This window comes from Onychostruthus taczanowskii, unplaced genomic scaffold (assembly GCF_017590055.1).
Source record: "Onychostruthus taczanowskii isolate IOZ18803 unplaced genomic scaffold, ASM1759005v1 scaffold5, whole genome shotgun sequence".
In the NCBI taxonomy this organism is placed as follows: Eukaryota; Metazoa; Chordata; class Aves; order Passeriformes; family Passeridae; genus Onychostruthus; species Onychostruthus taczanowskii.
Genome location: NW_024502568.1, coordinates 4582336 through 4597668, shown reverse-complemented (window position 1 = coordinate 4597668; position 15333 = coordinate 4582336). Strand labels below are relative to the sequence as shown.

At 35.8% G+C, this 15333-nt stretch overlaps 1 protein-coding gene across 1 annotated transcript in view; it reads right to left on the bottom strand.

Moving 5' to 3' along the window:
- Positions 1 to 15333, bottom strand: part of DNTT (DNA nucleotidylexotransferase) — a 78095-nt gene that overhangs the window by 20010 nt on the left and 42752 nt on the right. The window contains exons 8-9 of the mRNA XM_041415786.1: positions 6859 to 6961; positions 240 to 503 (exon numbers count right to left, since the gene is read on the bottom strand). Of these exons, the coding sequence (XP_041271720.1) occupies positions 240 to 503; positions 6859 to 6961 (367 nt within the window). The remainder of the gene's footprint in view (positions 1 to 239; positions 504 to 6858; positions 6962 to 15333) is intronic.

The following is a 15333-nucleotide window of genomic DNA, read 5'->3' as shown; positions in this document are numbered from 1 at the left end:
TATAAACCTAAACACTAAGCTTCAAGGAAAATAGAATTTAACTCTCCTAGAGAGACATCCAGAAAAGTTAGTGATGAATTCATCAGCTCCAACCCACGATCAGGGGTGGATGACAGCATGAAATGTGATGTGTGGACATCAGGAATATTTTTTTTTTAATCCATGAACTCTGAATAGTCCTGCAACAACAAAAATGTGTTTGCAATGCTGAGAAAACATACACTGCTGTGGTTACTTACCCTGGAGCCTGTCCAGCCTAACAGAGCATAGGAATATTGCTCAAAGGGGGTTATGACCAGATCCACACGGATTGCCTTCCAGTCTTTGACTTCTGCCATTTCCAATTTTTTTGATGTGTTGCAAGTGCTGCTGTCTACTCCCGGCTGATATAATTTCAAAATTGCAAAACACTTCTGAAAATGATCCATGGCATCAACTTTTCTGCTTGGCAGCTGGTCCTTTACAAATGTTGATTCAATGATATCACAATAAAGGAGTAAGCCCTGAAGAGAAGATATTGTTCACATTGAATTGCTGAACTGGTTTTACTGTCATTCCAGAGTTTCTAGACAGCTGTCTTAAAAATTCATGTGAAATGTAATTTCAGTAAACAAGGAACAAATGCCAGTGCCAGAGCAAATCTGGGCTAAGAAGAGACATGAAACAGCTTCAGCCTTTGAAAAAATATTTGAGGGAAATCTGCACTGCTAGATATCTGACAGTAGCGAGGTCCTGCCCTGTACTAAAGAAACAGAATTTGCAATTCTTCCCCTCCCTCATTTTTTCCCAAGCCTTTTTCTAGTTAATGTCAACAGAAATTTCTGGGTAAGGATTGACATGTTCCCATGTGGCAGACATCTAGATAAAGATTATTAGTCCAGTGCACAGTCTTGCTCATGGATTCCAAAGTGGAAGATTCCATTTGGACTGGATCTGTTGCATGAGATTTCCTTGTGACAAGATCTGGAGTCTCCAGAGAGATGGAAGATCCCTGCCCATGTCTTTTGCTCAGAGGGAATGCCCATTTCTTTAGGTCCTTGAATCACTTTTTTCTTTCTGCTTTGAAATCACTCAAATGTTTATATATCCTCCTTCCTCTGGACTACGGGCTTTTTAAAATTGTGGTGTTGAACTGAGAGTGCCTATAAGTGGTTTTATTTGATGGCTGTCAGTTGTTAACTACAATGGTGTTGTAGTTTAGGAATGGTATTCTTCCGTTTAGTAGCCCGATTAAAACCACTCCTCTTGCTTCCCCCTCCTCTGCCCCAGCTGAAAACACAAAAAGCAAAGATCATGGGCTGAGATAAGAACAATTTCCTGGAAACAGCTATGAGGTAAGAACAAACAGTAACAGCAGCACTGTTAATAACAAAAGGTATAAGACAAAGAAACGATTTACATGTAAAATACCAGACCATTTCAACCACCACACTTTCTCCCACTGGAAGGAAAATCCTTCTTCTAGGAAGCGAGAAAGTCCCTTTCTTCCATCTCTGGAGATGATGGAAAGCGGTATTGAATAACATTAGGGTCTGGCCACACTCCTTCCCTCTGATCTGGGCCAAAACCAGGATGAAAGGTCTCCAGACAAGACTCTTAATGTCCCAGGTAACAATGAACTGATTTTTTGAAGAATATCTCGGTATTTAAAAAGATTTTTTTTATTATTTCTTTTATTTAGCACAGGTGTGGTAATTTTGATGACAATATCTTAAATGTCTTAGAGAATACTTTACAGTAATAAAATTACTTTTAACACTCAGAGCTATAATTCTGCCCCCCCACAAAAAAAAAAAAAAAGGCAAATCAAAAACACTTAACAAGATATGATTTCCATGAAGAGACACTGATATATATTATTACATTTTTAGCCTCCAGCTTCTTTGTTGATGATAGCTCCAAATTAACAATCCCATTATTCTACTGGAAATCAGTTATAGGCTTTTCATGGGTCAATGAGCCAGCCTTTTTAATGATAACTATTTTATTTGAATTGGCATTCTTTCACTTATTTGGAATTTTTCCTGGTTATGAAGATTTATTATAAACTGATATAAGAAAATGCCTTATGTAGCTTCTTCCCTTGGATGACTAGTTTCCAAGTCTGCTGATTTGAAAATGCTTAAATTTAGCAGGTGCTCTGTAACATCTATCTTTAAAACAGCAATTTTTTCTTAATTTTACCCCAATGTCACAAGGCACTGATGCTTGCTCTTTCCAAATATAGACTCAAAACAGCTGTTGAGTGTTAATGCATAGCTGCTTATTTTCCTGGGTTTTTTAAAATGAAACTATCCTCCTTTCAAGTTAATTTTGTTGCTTATAATGCTAATAAAAATAATTTTAATATCATTAAATCATTGACCATTAATTGATGAATTCATGCTTTGATTAAGCACCAATATTCTTCCCATTTTCTATAAAAATCTGTAAGCTACTCAGCAGTTTTCTCATTTTTCTCAGCAGTTTTCTCATTTTTTGCTTCATTTTTCTTTTTGCTCTTGGAGATTTGGGACACTATACAGTATATAACAGAAGTCAGGGTATCACCATTAATAGGAGCCAAAGCCTAGGTCATACGCATTGGGATAGTGTTTCCAATTAATCTAGTATAATTAGACAGTGGACATGACCACCACCCCATAAAGTAAAGTTGAAATGGCACTTGGATACATTTGGAAAAAGCATTGCCTGAAGGGGCAGTCAGCTATGAAGATTGTGTGAAGTTGTGGCCACTGCTAGCTGCAGATCTGCGTCCTCCTCATTACTCTGAGCCAGGGAATCTGCAGTTCTTTACACATTTCAAATTGATCTGTACACCATAAAGTGCTGTAGGTCTTGTTTACACAATCAAGTTTTAAAGTGTGGGCATTTTAATTTCTCAAATTTACAACACCATCAAAACTAAATGTATTTTTTAGAACAGTTATGTGAAGACTCTCAACAATTTTCCATTTTTAGAATGACTGCACACTTTTACTTAAATATGCTGAGTTCTGGCACATCAATAGGATTGATATTGGAGTAAATCCGTGTTCAAATTGAAAAAAAGTAAGACTTTTTAGAAAAATATTAAATCAATCACTGAAAAATCAATCAAATATGGTCACTAACATTCTCAGTCATTTTTAATTAAATGGAATACTATTCTATATTTAGTGCTACATGCTATCATTCATAATTGTTGCTAGCTGGATTAATTCTGCTAAAGCTAAGTAGGATCATTTCATATCATCTGAAAATGTAATCCAATATGTTCTTCTGAAATGTATATGCTGTTGCTCTCAATTTCCTTCTGAGATAGTTTAATAAAGTGAAACTGGATTTTTTTTTCTTTTCAGTGAAATTCCTATACCTAATCCAAAATAGGATGTAGAATGTTAATTTGGAAAAATCTCACCGTAGATGAGACAGATGGAATTCTATAAAGTAGAAGAGCTAAAGGAACTGATGCCTGGGAGAAGTCAGGCCTTTTAGGATAAGAAGTCACTAGAAAATGGCATCAAAGGTTTGATCAGCAATGCAAAACTCAGCAGCTACTGCGTAATCATGCAGCTTCCTTGGTCCCTTTTTCATCTTGAAGTTCCCTGTGTGTTGGAAGGATCTGTTTCTGGGCATGGTTGGAGCAGCCTGACTTTGACAGCAATGGACAGCTCAGCACTGGAATCCACCAATGAAGGTGTTTACCTCTCTATGCCATGGGCATTTGCACTACTGAGCAAGATAAAGAGACAGACAGGGAGTTACATGTACCTACTCACCCACACACAACTATGCAATACACCCCAGAAAGATCACATGTCTTAAGAAATACCAGATCTTCACTTAGAACACAGCAGAAAATTGACACTTCTGCTTACTTTATACAATAAGCTCACAAGCAGGATAATCAGAATCAGCCCTGTACTCTCTCTAAAGAAATTTAAGCCAAGATCTCTCATGTTCAGGGCTCTAATCACCTTGCAATAATCTATTTTAGGTAGGAATTTCCTCGTCTAAGTCAGAATAAATCAAAAAAATTCATAATGAATTGTGAAGAAAGGTGAGACAGTATGTGTTCCCAAAGGAGCTCAGTATCCTTATGCACTCTTTCATCTGAAACAAAAGGTTCTTTCCTCTGTCTTCTTAAAAATTTCTGTGTCTAGTCTTAGAAACAGGTTTTGTTGCTGGCAAAATCCAGCTATCACTTAATAATGCATGTGTGGCTTTCCTGTGAACCCTGTTTCCAAAAATCTGTTTCCAGCAAAAGAAGAAATATTACTAGCTCTCACCATCCTCTTTAATGGGACATCAAACCTTCCCCTTCCTGATCACCTCATCAAGGGAGAATACTAGATTTTAAACCAGACCAGTAATATATTAAAATAGGTAAGCAAAGGCAGGCATCTCCATCACTCGTTTTCCTAAAGCCTAAAGAAAAACAACATTATATTTACATGAATATAAAGGGGAAAACTGAAGATTGCAGGAGTGCCTGTAGTAACAGTATCTCTTCCATTGTTGAAAGTAGGTGCATATAACAGGAACAGTGCTAAATATAGCTATACAGGTTTTCAGCAAAAAATGAAAGCATTTTTCTCACAGTGTGTGAACGAAGCTACATCAGCACAGATGGCTCAGCCTGTTTGCCCACAGACTTTCAAGCTCTAACTCACAGAAGTAATTTCTTACTTTCTTTATGAGGCTTTTTGGAATCATTAAGACCATAACCTGGGTACTGCATCACAGCTTTTCCATTTTGCCACTGTACTTTGAAGACTTCTTGTTCTCTGTTCCTCAGCCCGTTTATCCCTGGTGATGCTGCATCAAAGATCATGATGGTGCTGATTTAGCCACTTCATTTTCAGCAGCTTTCAATGGAAGGATCTTGTAACACAAAACTTTTGAGATAAGAAAAGGGCCCTTTAAACTGCGGTCTATAATTTAGAACTTAAACATTGTGGAATCCTTCACTCAGAGCTGCCAAAAGGAAGTCAACATCACGACCTCTGTGAAGTACATAGATTAATTTGGGCTTAGGAGGAGCAACACAAAAGTGGCAAGCTGTGATGCAGACTACTGCAAAAAGTAAAAAAGTGCTTTATTTGGGGTTTTTTCCTGTCTTTCCCTCTCCCTTAGAAATCAAAGATAATAAAAAGGCAAGAGGTATATAAATCCTCTCTTTCTTTTTTGCATTTTGATTTTGCTGGCAGCTTGTTTTTCAGTAGTGCCAATAAAAGCGTGTATTACAAATGCCACAGTAGAGAGGTAGTGTAACTAGTAGTATAAACCTTGAAAAGTCTGGAGGACAAACAGTACACAGGAAATAATTGTCCACAGCTTTAAACTATACCCAGCTTCTTCGGGTTTGGTTTCTGTGATCATTGTGCTTCTGACATGTTCTACATGCTGGGATTTCAAGAGGAATCCTAATCTTTTTATCAAACCCTTGGCCCCCTTGACCTGCCATACTCTGACAGCTCTCCTTTCTGCCAAATAGTCCCCTTAAAAAGAAATCAGTAAGAACAATTCATTTTCAATTCCTTTTCTTTCAATACCTTTTAATGAAAGCAGCTCAAAGGAACTGAAAAACTTTTAGTACTTGTCAGACCTCCCAGATCACAGCCATTTTTCTCAGTAATGTAAGTGGGAAAGAAAGAATGAAAGGCTGCACTCGGGGCAGTCTCTAGCATTGGTCTGTTGTCATTTTTCCCTTCTGTTCTATTATAACAAACATGATTTTGGGAGGACCCATACCTGGTTTCCTAGAGATTCAAGTGTGTGTAAGAAGGTAAAAAGACCCATTCTAAGAAAAAAGGCAACTTTTCTCATAGTAAAGGGAATATAATAATCATTAAAAGACTATACATTAATAATAAAATGATTGATAAAAATAGAGCATTTCCTGAGCACTCATTAATTGCCATGGCTTCATTGCTTTTGAATAGTCTAAATAGTACCTGCTATCAATCTAAGTCACATAAGATTCTGTGTAGTTGGATGTTTTTCATCTTTCACATGTTAACCCATTATACATTAATTGAAGTACACAGCTCAAGAATCAATTCAAAAGCATCCTCTGCAGCCTGTCAGCACTGAAAGCTGACTTGACTTAGCAGTGAAGCACTTGATTCATCTCAGGGTGCTGGCCTTTTACTTTCTGAAATGTAGTCTATTTCTTTGAATAGTGTTGGTATTAAATGTTGAAAAATATCTCAGCTGGCTAGAAAAGTAGAAGAAAAACAAAAGTTTATTTTTCCCAACATCCTATATTTTTCTGACCCAGGAATATTTTAGCTACGTGCACCTGTTATAACTGAGACACTTCCAACTTTAAAGCAGCTGGAAACTGAAGAACTGACCAAAAATCCATCCCTTAGATGAGCAACTCCTCTAAGAAATGACACAATCATCTAGCAGTTTGGGTTGGAAGGGACCTTGAAGTTGTATGCAATTTTCCAAACACAGGCAAACACAAACTGTGTCAATTTTTCTGTATTTCTACACTTAAAGCTGGATCTCCCTGGAGCAGCTTTCCCTGGGAAAACCTACTCCCACCTCAAGGAGAAATTAAACAAATAGACAGGTTTTTTTGAAGTAAAAGAACAATTTTCTCTGACACTCAAAATTCTGCCTATCTTGATTTCTCACCTCTGACTAGCTGCATATTCTCAGAGTAAGATATTACAGAATGTGCGTGCACTTCTGATATAACCTTTAACTTTAGCATTCAGAGCTATAGGATGCACCTAGATCATCATGGTTAGTAATCAAATAGAGCAAAATCCTGCTCCAAAATACTGCAGTCAGCTGTAACAAGAGCTTAATTCAGTGGAGTTAGAACATGCCTCTTTTGGCCAAGTGGTCTTTAGTTCCTACCTGCTTTTTCCATAAGTCAACAATTTTATGCAGAAGTTCATCATCTTCTCTTGGTCCTGGATTGGTGATCAAAAAATCTATGTCATGTCCAATATTTTTACCCCTGAAAGGAATAAATAACAAGGACATTAAAAGAGTTTAGTTCCTGTTGAATTTTGCTATGTTTTCAGAGAGTATTTTTGCTGCATTATAAAAAAAGTTTGCAGAATAAAGTGATAGCAATGTTGCTTCAAATATAACCAAAATGGAATATTTTATTTTTATTATGGGGTCTATTAGTGTTCTTTATAAAATAATAATTACAACTTTTTGATCTATGTCCTCTGTTTTTCAACTAGATACTACATACCAATTTGCAGATGTTAAATCTCATTCTTTCTTCCCCTTAAGTCCCAGAAGGGACTTAAGGGGAAGAAAGACTTTTTTAAATCCAAAGATGACTAAATATTTTAGTCATTTGATCTATGTCCTCTGTTTTTCAACTAGATACTACATACCAATTTGCAGATGTTAAATCTCATTCTTTCTTCCCCTTAAGTCCCAGAAGGGAATATTTTAGTCATCTTTGGATTAAAAAAAAAAAAAAGCATAATCAAAATACAATGTTACCTATTATGAATCCAGTGCAGTAACAGCATATAAACTTGCCAATCAAACTGCCACAGATTTAAATATTCTTCTTTGCTTTTGATGCACATTTTAATGTACAAAACTGTGATTATGAACATTTTATTGTTTCTTTTAACAGCAGATATAAATCCTTTGACTATTTTGCATTTCTTTTAAATATAACAATGGTTTTTACAGAGATGGAGATTTGATTATTTTTTTTTTAGTACAGTTCATCCTTAATGTGACTAAAGCTTGTTCATTACACGCACTAAGGATTTCATAATTAAATCCATGTGCACAAAATTTAATTGCAAATGTTCTTAATGAAAAATTATGTCATAACCTCTTGTTTTTCTCTGTTTAAGTCTTAAGCATTCAGCTTGTCTTTCATCTACTTTCCAAAGGTGTTAAACTGAAATATGATTAAGACTTAGCTATCATTTAAAAACAAGCAAAAGCATGTTATGGAATATTTCCCTTCAGAATTATAAAATGCTTGAGGATACATGAAAATTTATCCCACAGTGCAATTCATCTGAGTATTGCAGAACCAATACAAGGTTTTAATTTTGGACTCAGTAGTACAACAGGAACTGCACACACATTTACTGAGTGCAATCACCCCAGCCTAAGGAGAAATGAGCAGAGAGAGATTTTTGCAATGAGAATTATTCTAATATTCTAATTATTCTAATAAGTCTAATAATTATTTTGGTGGAGTAAACACCCAAAATCTGGAGTAGTGACTCTTATGTGCAGCACATCTCTGAATGTTTCTCATGGGTTTATGGGAAAAGTCTGCTCTTGCTGATGTTCACAAGGGTATGTGATGTTATAGCTCAGGAGGGCTTCACTCAACACTATGTCAAGAATTCAGAGAACTCGTGAACTGCTATTCAAGCAATGAAAATAAAACTTTGTCACCCAAAAAATCTTTTTTTTTAGATTCCATTAAATTATTTATTCTCTTAAAATAATGCCTAAAACTGAACCTGGTTTCTTAAACTTGGAAATTTGTAGAAACAGAACTGATAGGCAGACTTGTCAACTGCTATTTGTGTGACAGGAAGTCATCTAACTGATGGATAGTTGAACAGCATTAGCACAAAGTTGTAAGGAGATGAAAGTCTGGGGTTTGCATTTGACAAGCAGTCATACTCACTATAATGCAACTATTGTGCTGTGTCTGCAGCAAAGTCGAAATTGCTTAAACAGGTAGAAATTATTTCAAAGAGGTTTCAAACAAAGCATCAGTCTAGGCTTAGAAACTGAACAGCAATTCAAAGTCAAGAAGTTAGAAAATATTTAGTATTCCATGTAACACTGAGTTATTTCGTAGGATGCCACTCATTATCTCTAAAATTACAATAATAATGCAAAGCTCTTACAGAGCACTTTTTACTAACATGTCTCAAAATATTTTTTCAAAGGGAAGGAATTTACTATTCCTATCTTAGAGATGCAGAGTGGCATAAGAATATTTGCTTACAATTATTTTTTAAAGAAATCAAAGGAACAAATTGGAAGCTGATGGAATTGGGAGCTGACTCCCCATTCTCCTCAATATCTACATATTTTAGGTCAACAACATCTACAAAATCCTGCATCAATCTAGCCATAAAAACACAGGAAATCCAAGGTGCTTCACTGGCCCTCTATTTCCCAAGACAGAGACTATTTATTGAAATGCTCTCAGTGGCCTTTTTTTTTTTGTGAGTTCAGCTCTCTGAAGCTTTGAACAGGAAAACATTCAAGTTTTGGATTTCCTATTCAGAATCCACTTACATATTTTTATTTTCTTCAAATTTAAGCCTAAATCTTCACTGGGCTGGAGCTATAAGAAAACCAGCACCTTAAAGAATGGAAATTTCAGCTTACCTTTTTTTCTAATAATTTATTCAAGCCTGAAGACAATAAAAGACAATGCACTATTAATTAACTGTGTTCAATTCTTGGCTGACTAAACTTGTATAAAGCTGGTCAATGTTTCTTAGCAGTCAATGAGCTACCTTTAAGATTGTTGGAATTATCTTTCTTGCTGTTATTAGATTCCAAGTCATCAAATATAACTACCATTATGACTAAAACTTAAAGATATGAATGTATGGCAAAGCATAATCATATTGTCTTAATCTACAATGGCAGCACCTGCATTATTAGACATTTAATAGTTGTATGTGTGCAGAATATTTTGAGATACTGGAATAGTACATGATGGCAAAGCCACATCAATGACGAAGCTGATAAAGTTATTTTAGCTGAGGAAAGGTGGACTGACATTTCCCTACTACTCACAAAACTTCACTATTGGATGAGAAAAATTACTTTTGACTTTAAAACCTTAAACACTATACTAGACTTGTCTTTGGGTTACTTAGGCTACTGGGTAATGGGTTCCTGAGGTGTTTCATTTAATAGACCATATTTTCCTGGTTTCAGAGATTCACACTTCCTTCAGAGTGAGATTATAATAGTTTTTGCAAATCCTTCTCAATCTCTTACTTCACTTCTGTGTGAAAATAATTCTCCAGTTAAGCGATTTACCCCAGGTATGTCCTTGTCAGCTAAATAACAAACAATTTGCCTGATTTTGGAATAAAAATAGAAAGGTAACTAGGAATTTTGGACCTGGAATCCAATTTTAGAACCATGCTTTCCAGAGCAGTGTAAAATACCATTTCTTCACAGCTGCCATATTGTGTAATTCAGTTGATTCTCAAAACCATTTTAGGAAGGGATCTTCAACACTCTCTTTGTGAAAAACGCCACTTTAATATTCAGAGGAAGAAAAAGATTTTCACTAGCTGCTCTGAAAGGCCATCAGAGATGACTATGTCCCACTGGCTCTGCAGTCTCAGAAGCTGGACTAGAGACAAGCTGGACAACTGGTATTTCTATCTCTCAAAAAACACAGATGGAAAATTTCCAAATAATTTTGGATTTTTGGATTGGTTTCAGGGGTTTTTTTTGTGTTGTAGCAGACACAGCACAGCCATGACTACATTTATCAAGCAAATGCTATCTACTCCTTAATCAGAGAAAATTATTGTTGGCATGATAGAATTAAAAGTGTTGAACTAGTGTTAAAACCTTCAGTGTTTCCACAAGCATTCTGAACTTTACACATGAGAACACTGCCACAGATAATCAGAAACATTAATCGTTTGCACAAAGTCAAGCATTTGTATTTAAGAACCTGGTGGACTGATAAGCAACAGGTGCTTATTTGTCTGCAATGTCTGATCAACTACAATAAATGCTAAAGAAGAATAAATTTTGTAGGATTCCTGGAATTTGGCAAATTAACTGCATATAATTAATTACATGATAAATCTTCAAATCAAACACTCAACAGCAAAAAATATAGCACAATGAAGTGGGTGCAAATAATGGTGAACGTAAGCAGTAAATAGATTCGGCATAGGCATTTCAAGCTTTTTTCTATGTGACTGAACCTTTTATTCCTGTCCAAATTGTGGAAAAACAATAATTGTGGAGGAAGACATGAACTCTCAAATACTGGATGTTGGCTAATGTTCCTAGCTAATCTGTTTGATGAAACTGGATTGTATTTTCTAAAATAGCATATGTATGATAATACTCAGATGCTAATCAATATTTTAGTCATGACATTTGCAGCCTATACAATGAAAACGAAAAACCCCATAACTCTGAAATATGTTATGGAGAGTGATTGCTATCAGGAAACACAGTGAAAAAAATCAGTCCATCAGGAATTGCTATCAGGAATATAGTCAATATTCACCATAAAATTGGAAAGTTTTTTATTTATCTCTTTCCTGAGCATTTGATCGTATAGTTGTATTTTGATAGAGAAAGCTAAGAAAATCAGAAAAAGTAATCTCAGACCAGTACTCCATGGAGTGGGCCTTAGACAGCATGTGGAGAGTCTGCACAGAATATCAGAGGATTTAACTCTCCCTTTCTTCCAGAGAGCTCAGACTAAAAGCAATCCAGCTGAAATTCATTTGTATAGCAAGATGGATCCTAGAGAAGATGCTGGAAGTTGATATAAAAAAAATGACAAGCCCTTTATTTGTTGATAGAAATATGGGAATTCATTGTATGTTAAATTAAGTGTCATCTTCTCAGCATTCTTCTTTTGGGAAATGGAGGAAGGACAGCTTCTAGACAGACATCCCCAAGTGATTTGAAAATATGTGAGGACATTTGAAGATTTTCTTGAATATAGATGAGTAATATGCATAAACATCTAAGAAGAACAAAAGTAATTGCTGAAGTGATGATTGTGTGGCAATGGAAAAGGAACTAAATGCTGCAGAAAGTTAGACATACCTGAAGAAATGAAAATGCTGTGATACAGAGCAACAATCTTTTGTTTGAGCAGTGAAGAGAACACTTGGATAAGTAGCAGAATCACTTATTTTAGAAACAGCAAACAAATAATTTATAAGTACCATAAAATGCACGTTCCTGAGGGGGAACCCTAGTACCCTTAGTGTGAATGCCCAGTAAAACATGTAATTAGAGCTCTAATGGAACATGCACACATATGTACACACAGTGCAAACATTTCTTTCTGTCTGTTCTGATACCATATGCCAATGCCATATTTTTTCGCATTAGGGACATATCCTCTGTGCTGTGTCTCATGTAACTCCCACTGTAACAGCAGTGTATTCTCAAAACCATTTTAGGAAGGGATCTTCAACACTCTCTTTGTGAAAAACGTCACTTTAATATCTCATGTCACTTTAATGTCTCATGTAACTCCCACTGTAGCAGTGCAGAATTATTGTTTGACATCAGTTGAATTTGACCAAATACAAGTGGCACAGGAATTCTGTCTAATAACTGCAGTCCTGATTAATTTGCTTCTACAACCTATCTCCAACCAACATGTGCCTTTCAGGAAAAGGAACATACATTTATATGCCAAATCCAAGGTAGTCTGCATGCCTGTGGATTTGCTTATTAAGCAGTCTTTGCTGAGATGTCAGACAGGAGACAGACAATTTCTTACAGCCAGATATTAAAATAATCCAGAGTTACTGTCAGTCAAACTATGAAGAACTACATATTTCCTTTGTATAAACCCCTTATAAAGAGAAAAAACATTCTTTAAGCTTGAAGTACTGGAGTGTGACAGTGCTACAACTGTTACATAGAAAGTAAAATCCTGGATGTTTGACAGAAGAACAATTCTACCAGCTGCAAAATAGTTACAGAATAATTCTTGGCTCTGATACCACAGATTTTCAAAACCTCGTTGTCCCATCTTCCGATATAAATTACTAGAGTTTTAATAAAATAGAAAAACACTGGTCTACAAAGTAGATCAATAAGTACAATTCCCTGAATATTTTGCCTAGAGAGAATTTACTGAATTCATAATTTAATCACAAGTTTATTACACCAGAACATTTTCTCCCCCGATCTTTTTTCAGATCTGAAATCTGGACCCAGAGTAAATGGCTTTATTGACTCAGAAGGACATTAACCTTTGCTGCTTATACAATTAGTACACTGACAAGAAATTTGCAGAGTCAGATCTGTGCAAGGGTTTCTGAAACACTGATTTCATGCTGAAGGAGTTTGCTAAATGGAAGAAATTACGTTTGCAATATGGTTGTTTCATTTGCAACAGGAACTGGGTAATAGTTAAAAGTTAGAAAGCTATTTTGTTTACGGCAGAAAGTGTCTTCCAAATTGCAAGAAAATGCTGCAATATTTATTTGAAGTTATTTTTTCAGAAACTCTCAGTTACATACTCTGACAAATGGAAGTTCTAACAAATTCTGACTGTAGAGACTACTAACAACCTAAGTAGCAGCATAATAGCGCACCAGCCCATTGCTAGCTCACCAGCTAAGCTCTGTACACCACATGTAAGCTGTTCTTCAAATCACTTCCAGCTTTATCTCAGGAGCTTTCCTTAATATTCAGGTCAGCTCCACATTTCCAAAACAACATTTAGATTCAACAGTGTCAATGTCATGGTGGTTCATATACATCTAGACTAGGTAGCAAGAAAATAAATGCTCACTGAAGTGCAGAAGCAGTTCAACCAAAGTTAACAATCCAAAAACAGACACACAGAAAGCAGAGACAGCAGAATACAAAATGTAAGTGTTGGCAAGCCTGACTCACATTGTGCAGTGCCCACTTTGTCAGCCAAGGGAGAGGGGAAGGGGAACATTCAGTCAGAATAAACCAGGGGCACTCAAACATGCCAAATCCAGCATCAGCTTCATTTGCTCTCTCGGTGCTTCATCTCCACCTTAAACATGACAAAGATGTAAAAGCAATGAGGATGCCTAAAGCAAGATGCCATTTTATAGTTCATCAAATTAGACAGAAGGCTCAGCTATACTATTTATCACATGAAGCCATACTATGTGTCCCTAAGTTTTAAGAGTCATAGATCACTCTGATTCCAGAATTAAAACTCCAGCAAGACTTCCACTGCAGGACAAGGATAGGGTAGTAAATAGGAAGAAAAAGCTCTAGAGATTACCAGGTTACTTTATGCAAAAACTAATGACAAGCACTAGATGACAATTTTGAGCATAGTTATGAAAAATAACCTAGATTCCTCCCTGTCTTAACACTGCAAGTATCTATACCCTGATTTCAGTGAATGCCAATAGTCAGAAGCTGCTTTTCAAAAATAAAGTAACATTTCTGAAGTAATAAGGAAAACAGTGAACCAAGATCTGATCAGGTGTCTGTAGAAGACAGATATGGGTTGGGCTTCTTCAGATAATTTCTGCTCTCCTGGTTGTTATTTGAATTAGATCCTAATTGCGTTTGAAGGCAGTTTAACACTAGTGGTTGCCAGTCAGTGTCAAAATTAATTATCTTCTTTCTAATGCTACATAGGTGGTAAGGTACAAAAAATCACCTGGAGATAAGAAGTGACAGTGTGGGAAGATACTTGTGCTAACATTTTATAGCTGGACTCTGAGTTCAAGGCCCAGGCTTTCAGGCACTCTACTGCACTTGGTTTGCACCAGCTGATAAAAACTTTGGGTTGAATATTTCCAGAATTCTAAATCCAAACTGACTGAGTTTTTATTCTATATCAAAGGAAATTCTGGAGTTCCTGCCCCTTGAGGGTTAACTGTTCCCTGACTGTACATTACAGTGCCCTGCTGGGGTATAGTTAATATCTGTAAGACAGTTTAATAGGATGCTGAATAATGTCTAAAATAGCAATAATCTACTTAAATCAACTGAAATAAATTCTGCCACTAGCAAAGACAATTAAAATTAAAACTGATATAATGATATATTTAACTGAAAAGATACCATACAGTTATGAGAACTACCCTGATTCATTTTGAGGGAATTTGTGGGTAAAAAAAAATTGCTGTCATAGCTTTGTCTGCAGAATTACTTTTCCCACTAATTTAAAAATAGAATTATTTAGGTTATACTGTCTCTGAAAGAAAAACATTGTGAAAACTGAGAACTGTTCCCCTGGGCAGCTATAAATCAGACTTCTACAAAGGTTTGCATTGCCAAAGGTAGCATACAGTAGCTTCTTCACCTAGCCAAGTAATTTAACATAAATCCAGCTGAACTATGTAAGTATTTGGCAAAGACTCACAGGTATCTTCTCTGGAAAAAGTGCTTGAGGGTGGACACTTCATTAAAATGCTATTTTTCTTGCCCAGTGTAACAGTAATTCTAATTCACTGGAGGCAGAACCCATTTTCCATGGCTGTGAAACATATTTATTTTATTTTTTAAATTTTTTAATTTTTATTATTTTTTATTAATTTTATTAATTTTTATTAATTTTTTTATTTTTTTAATCCAACTCTGCAATGAAGCAGCATTGGGAAAAATCCTTTCCCTTTAGGATGAGAAACTTTA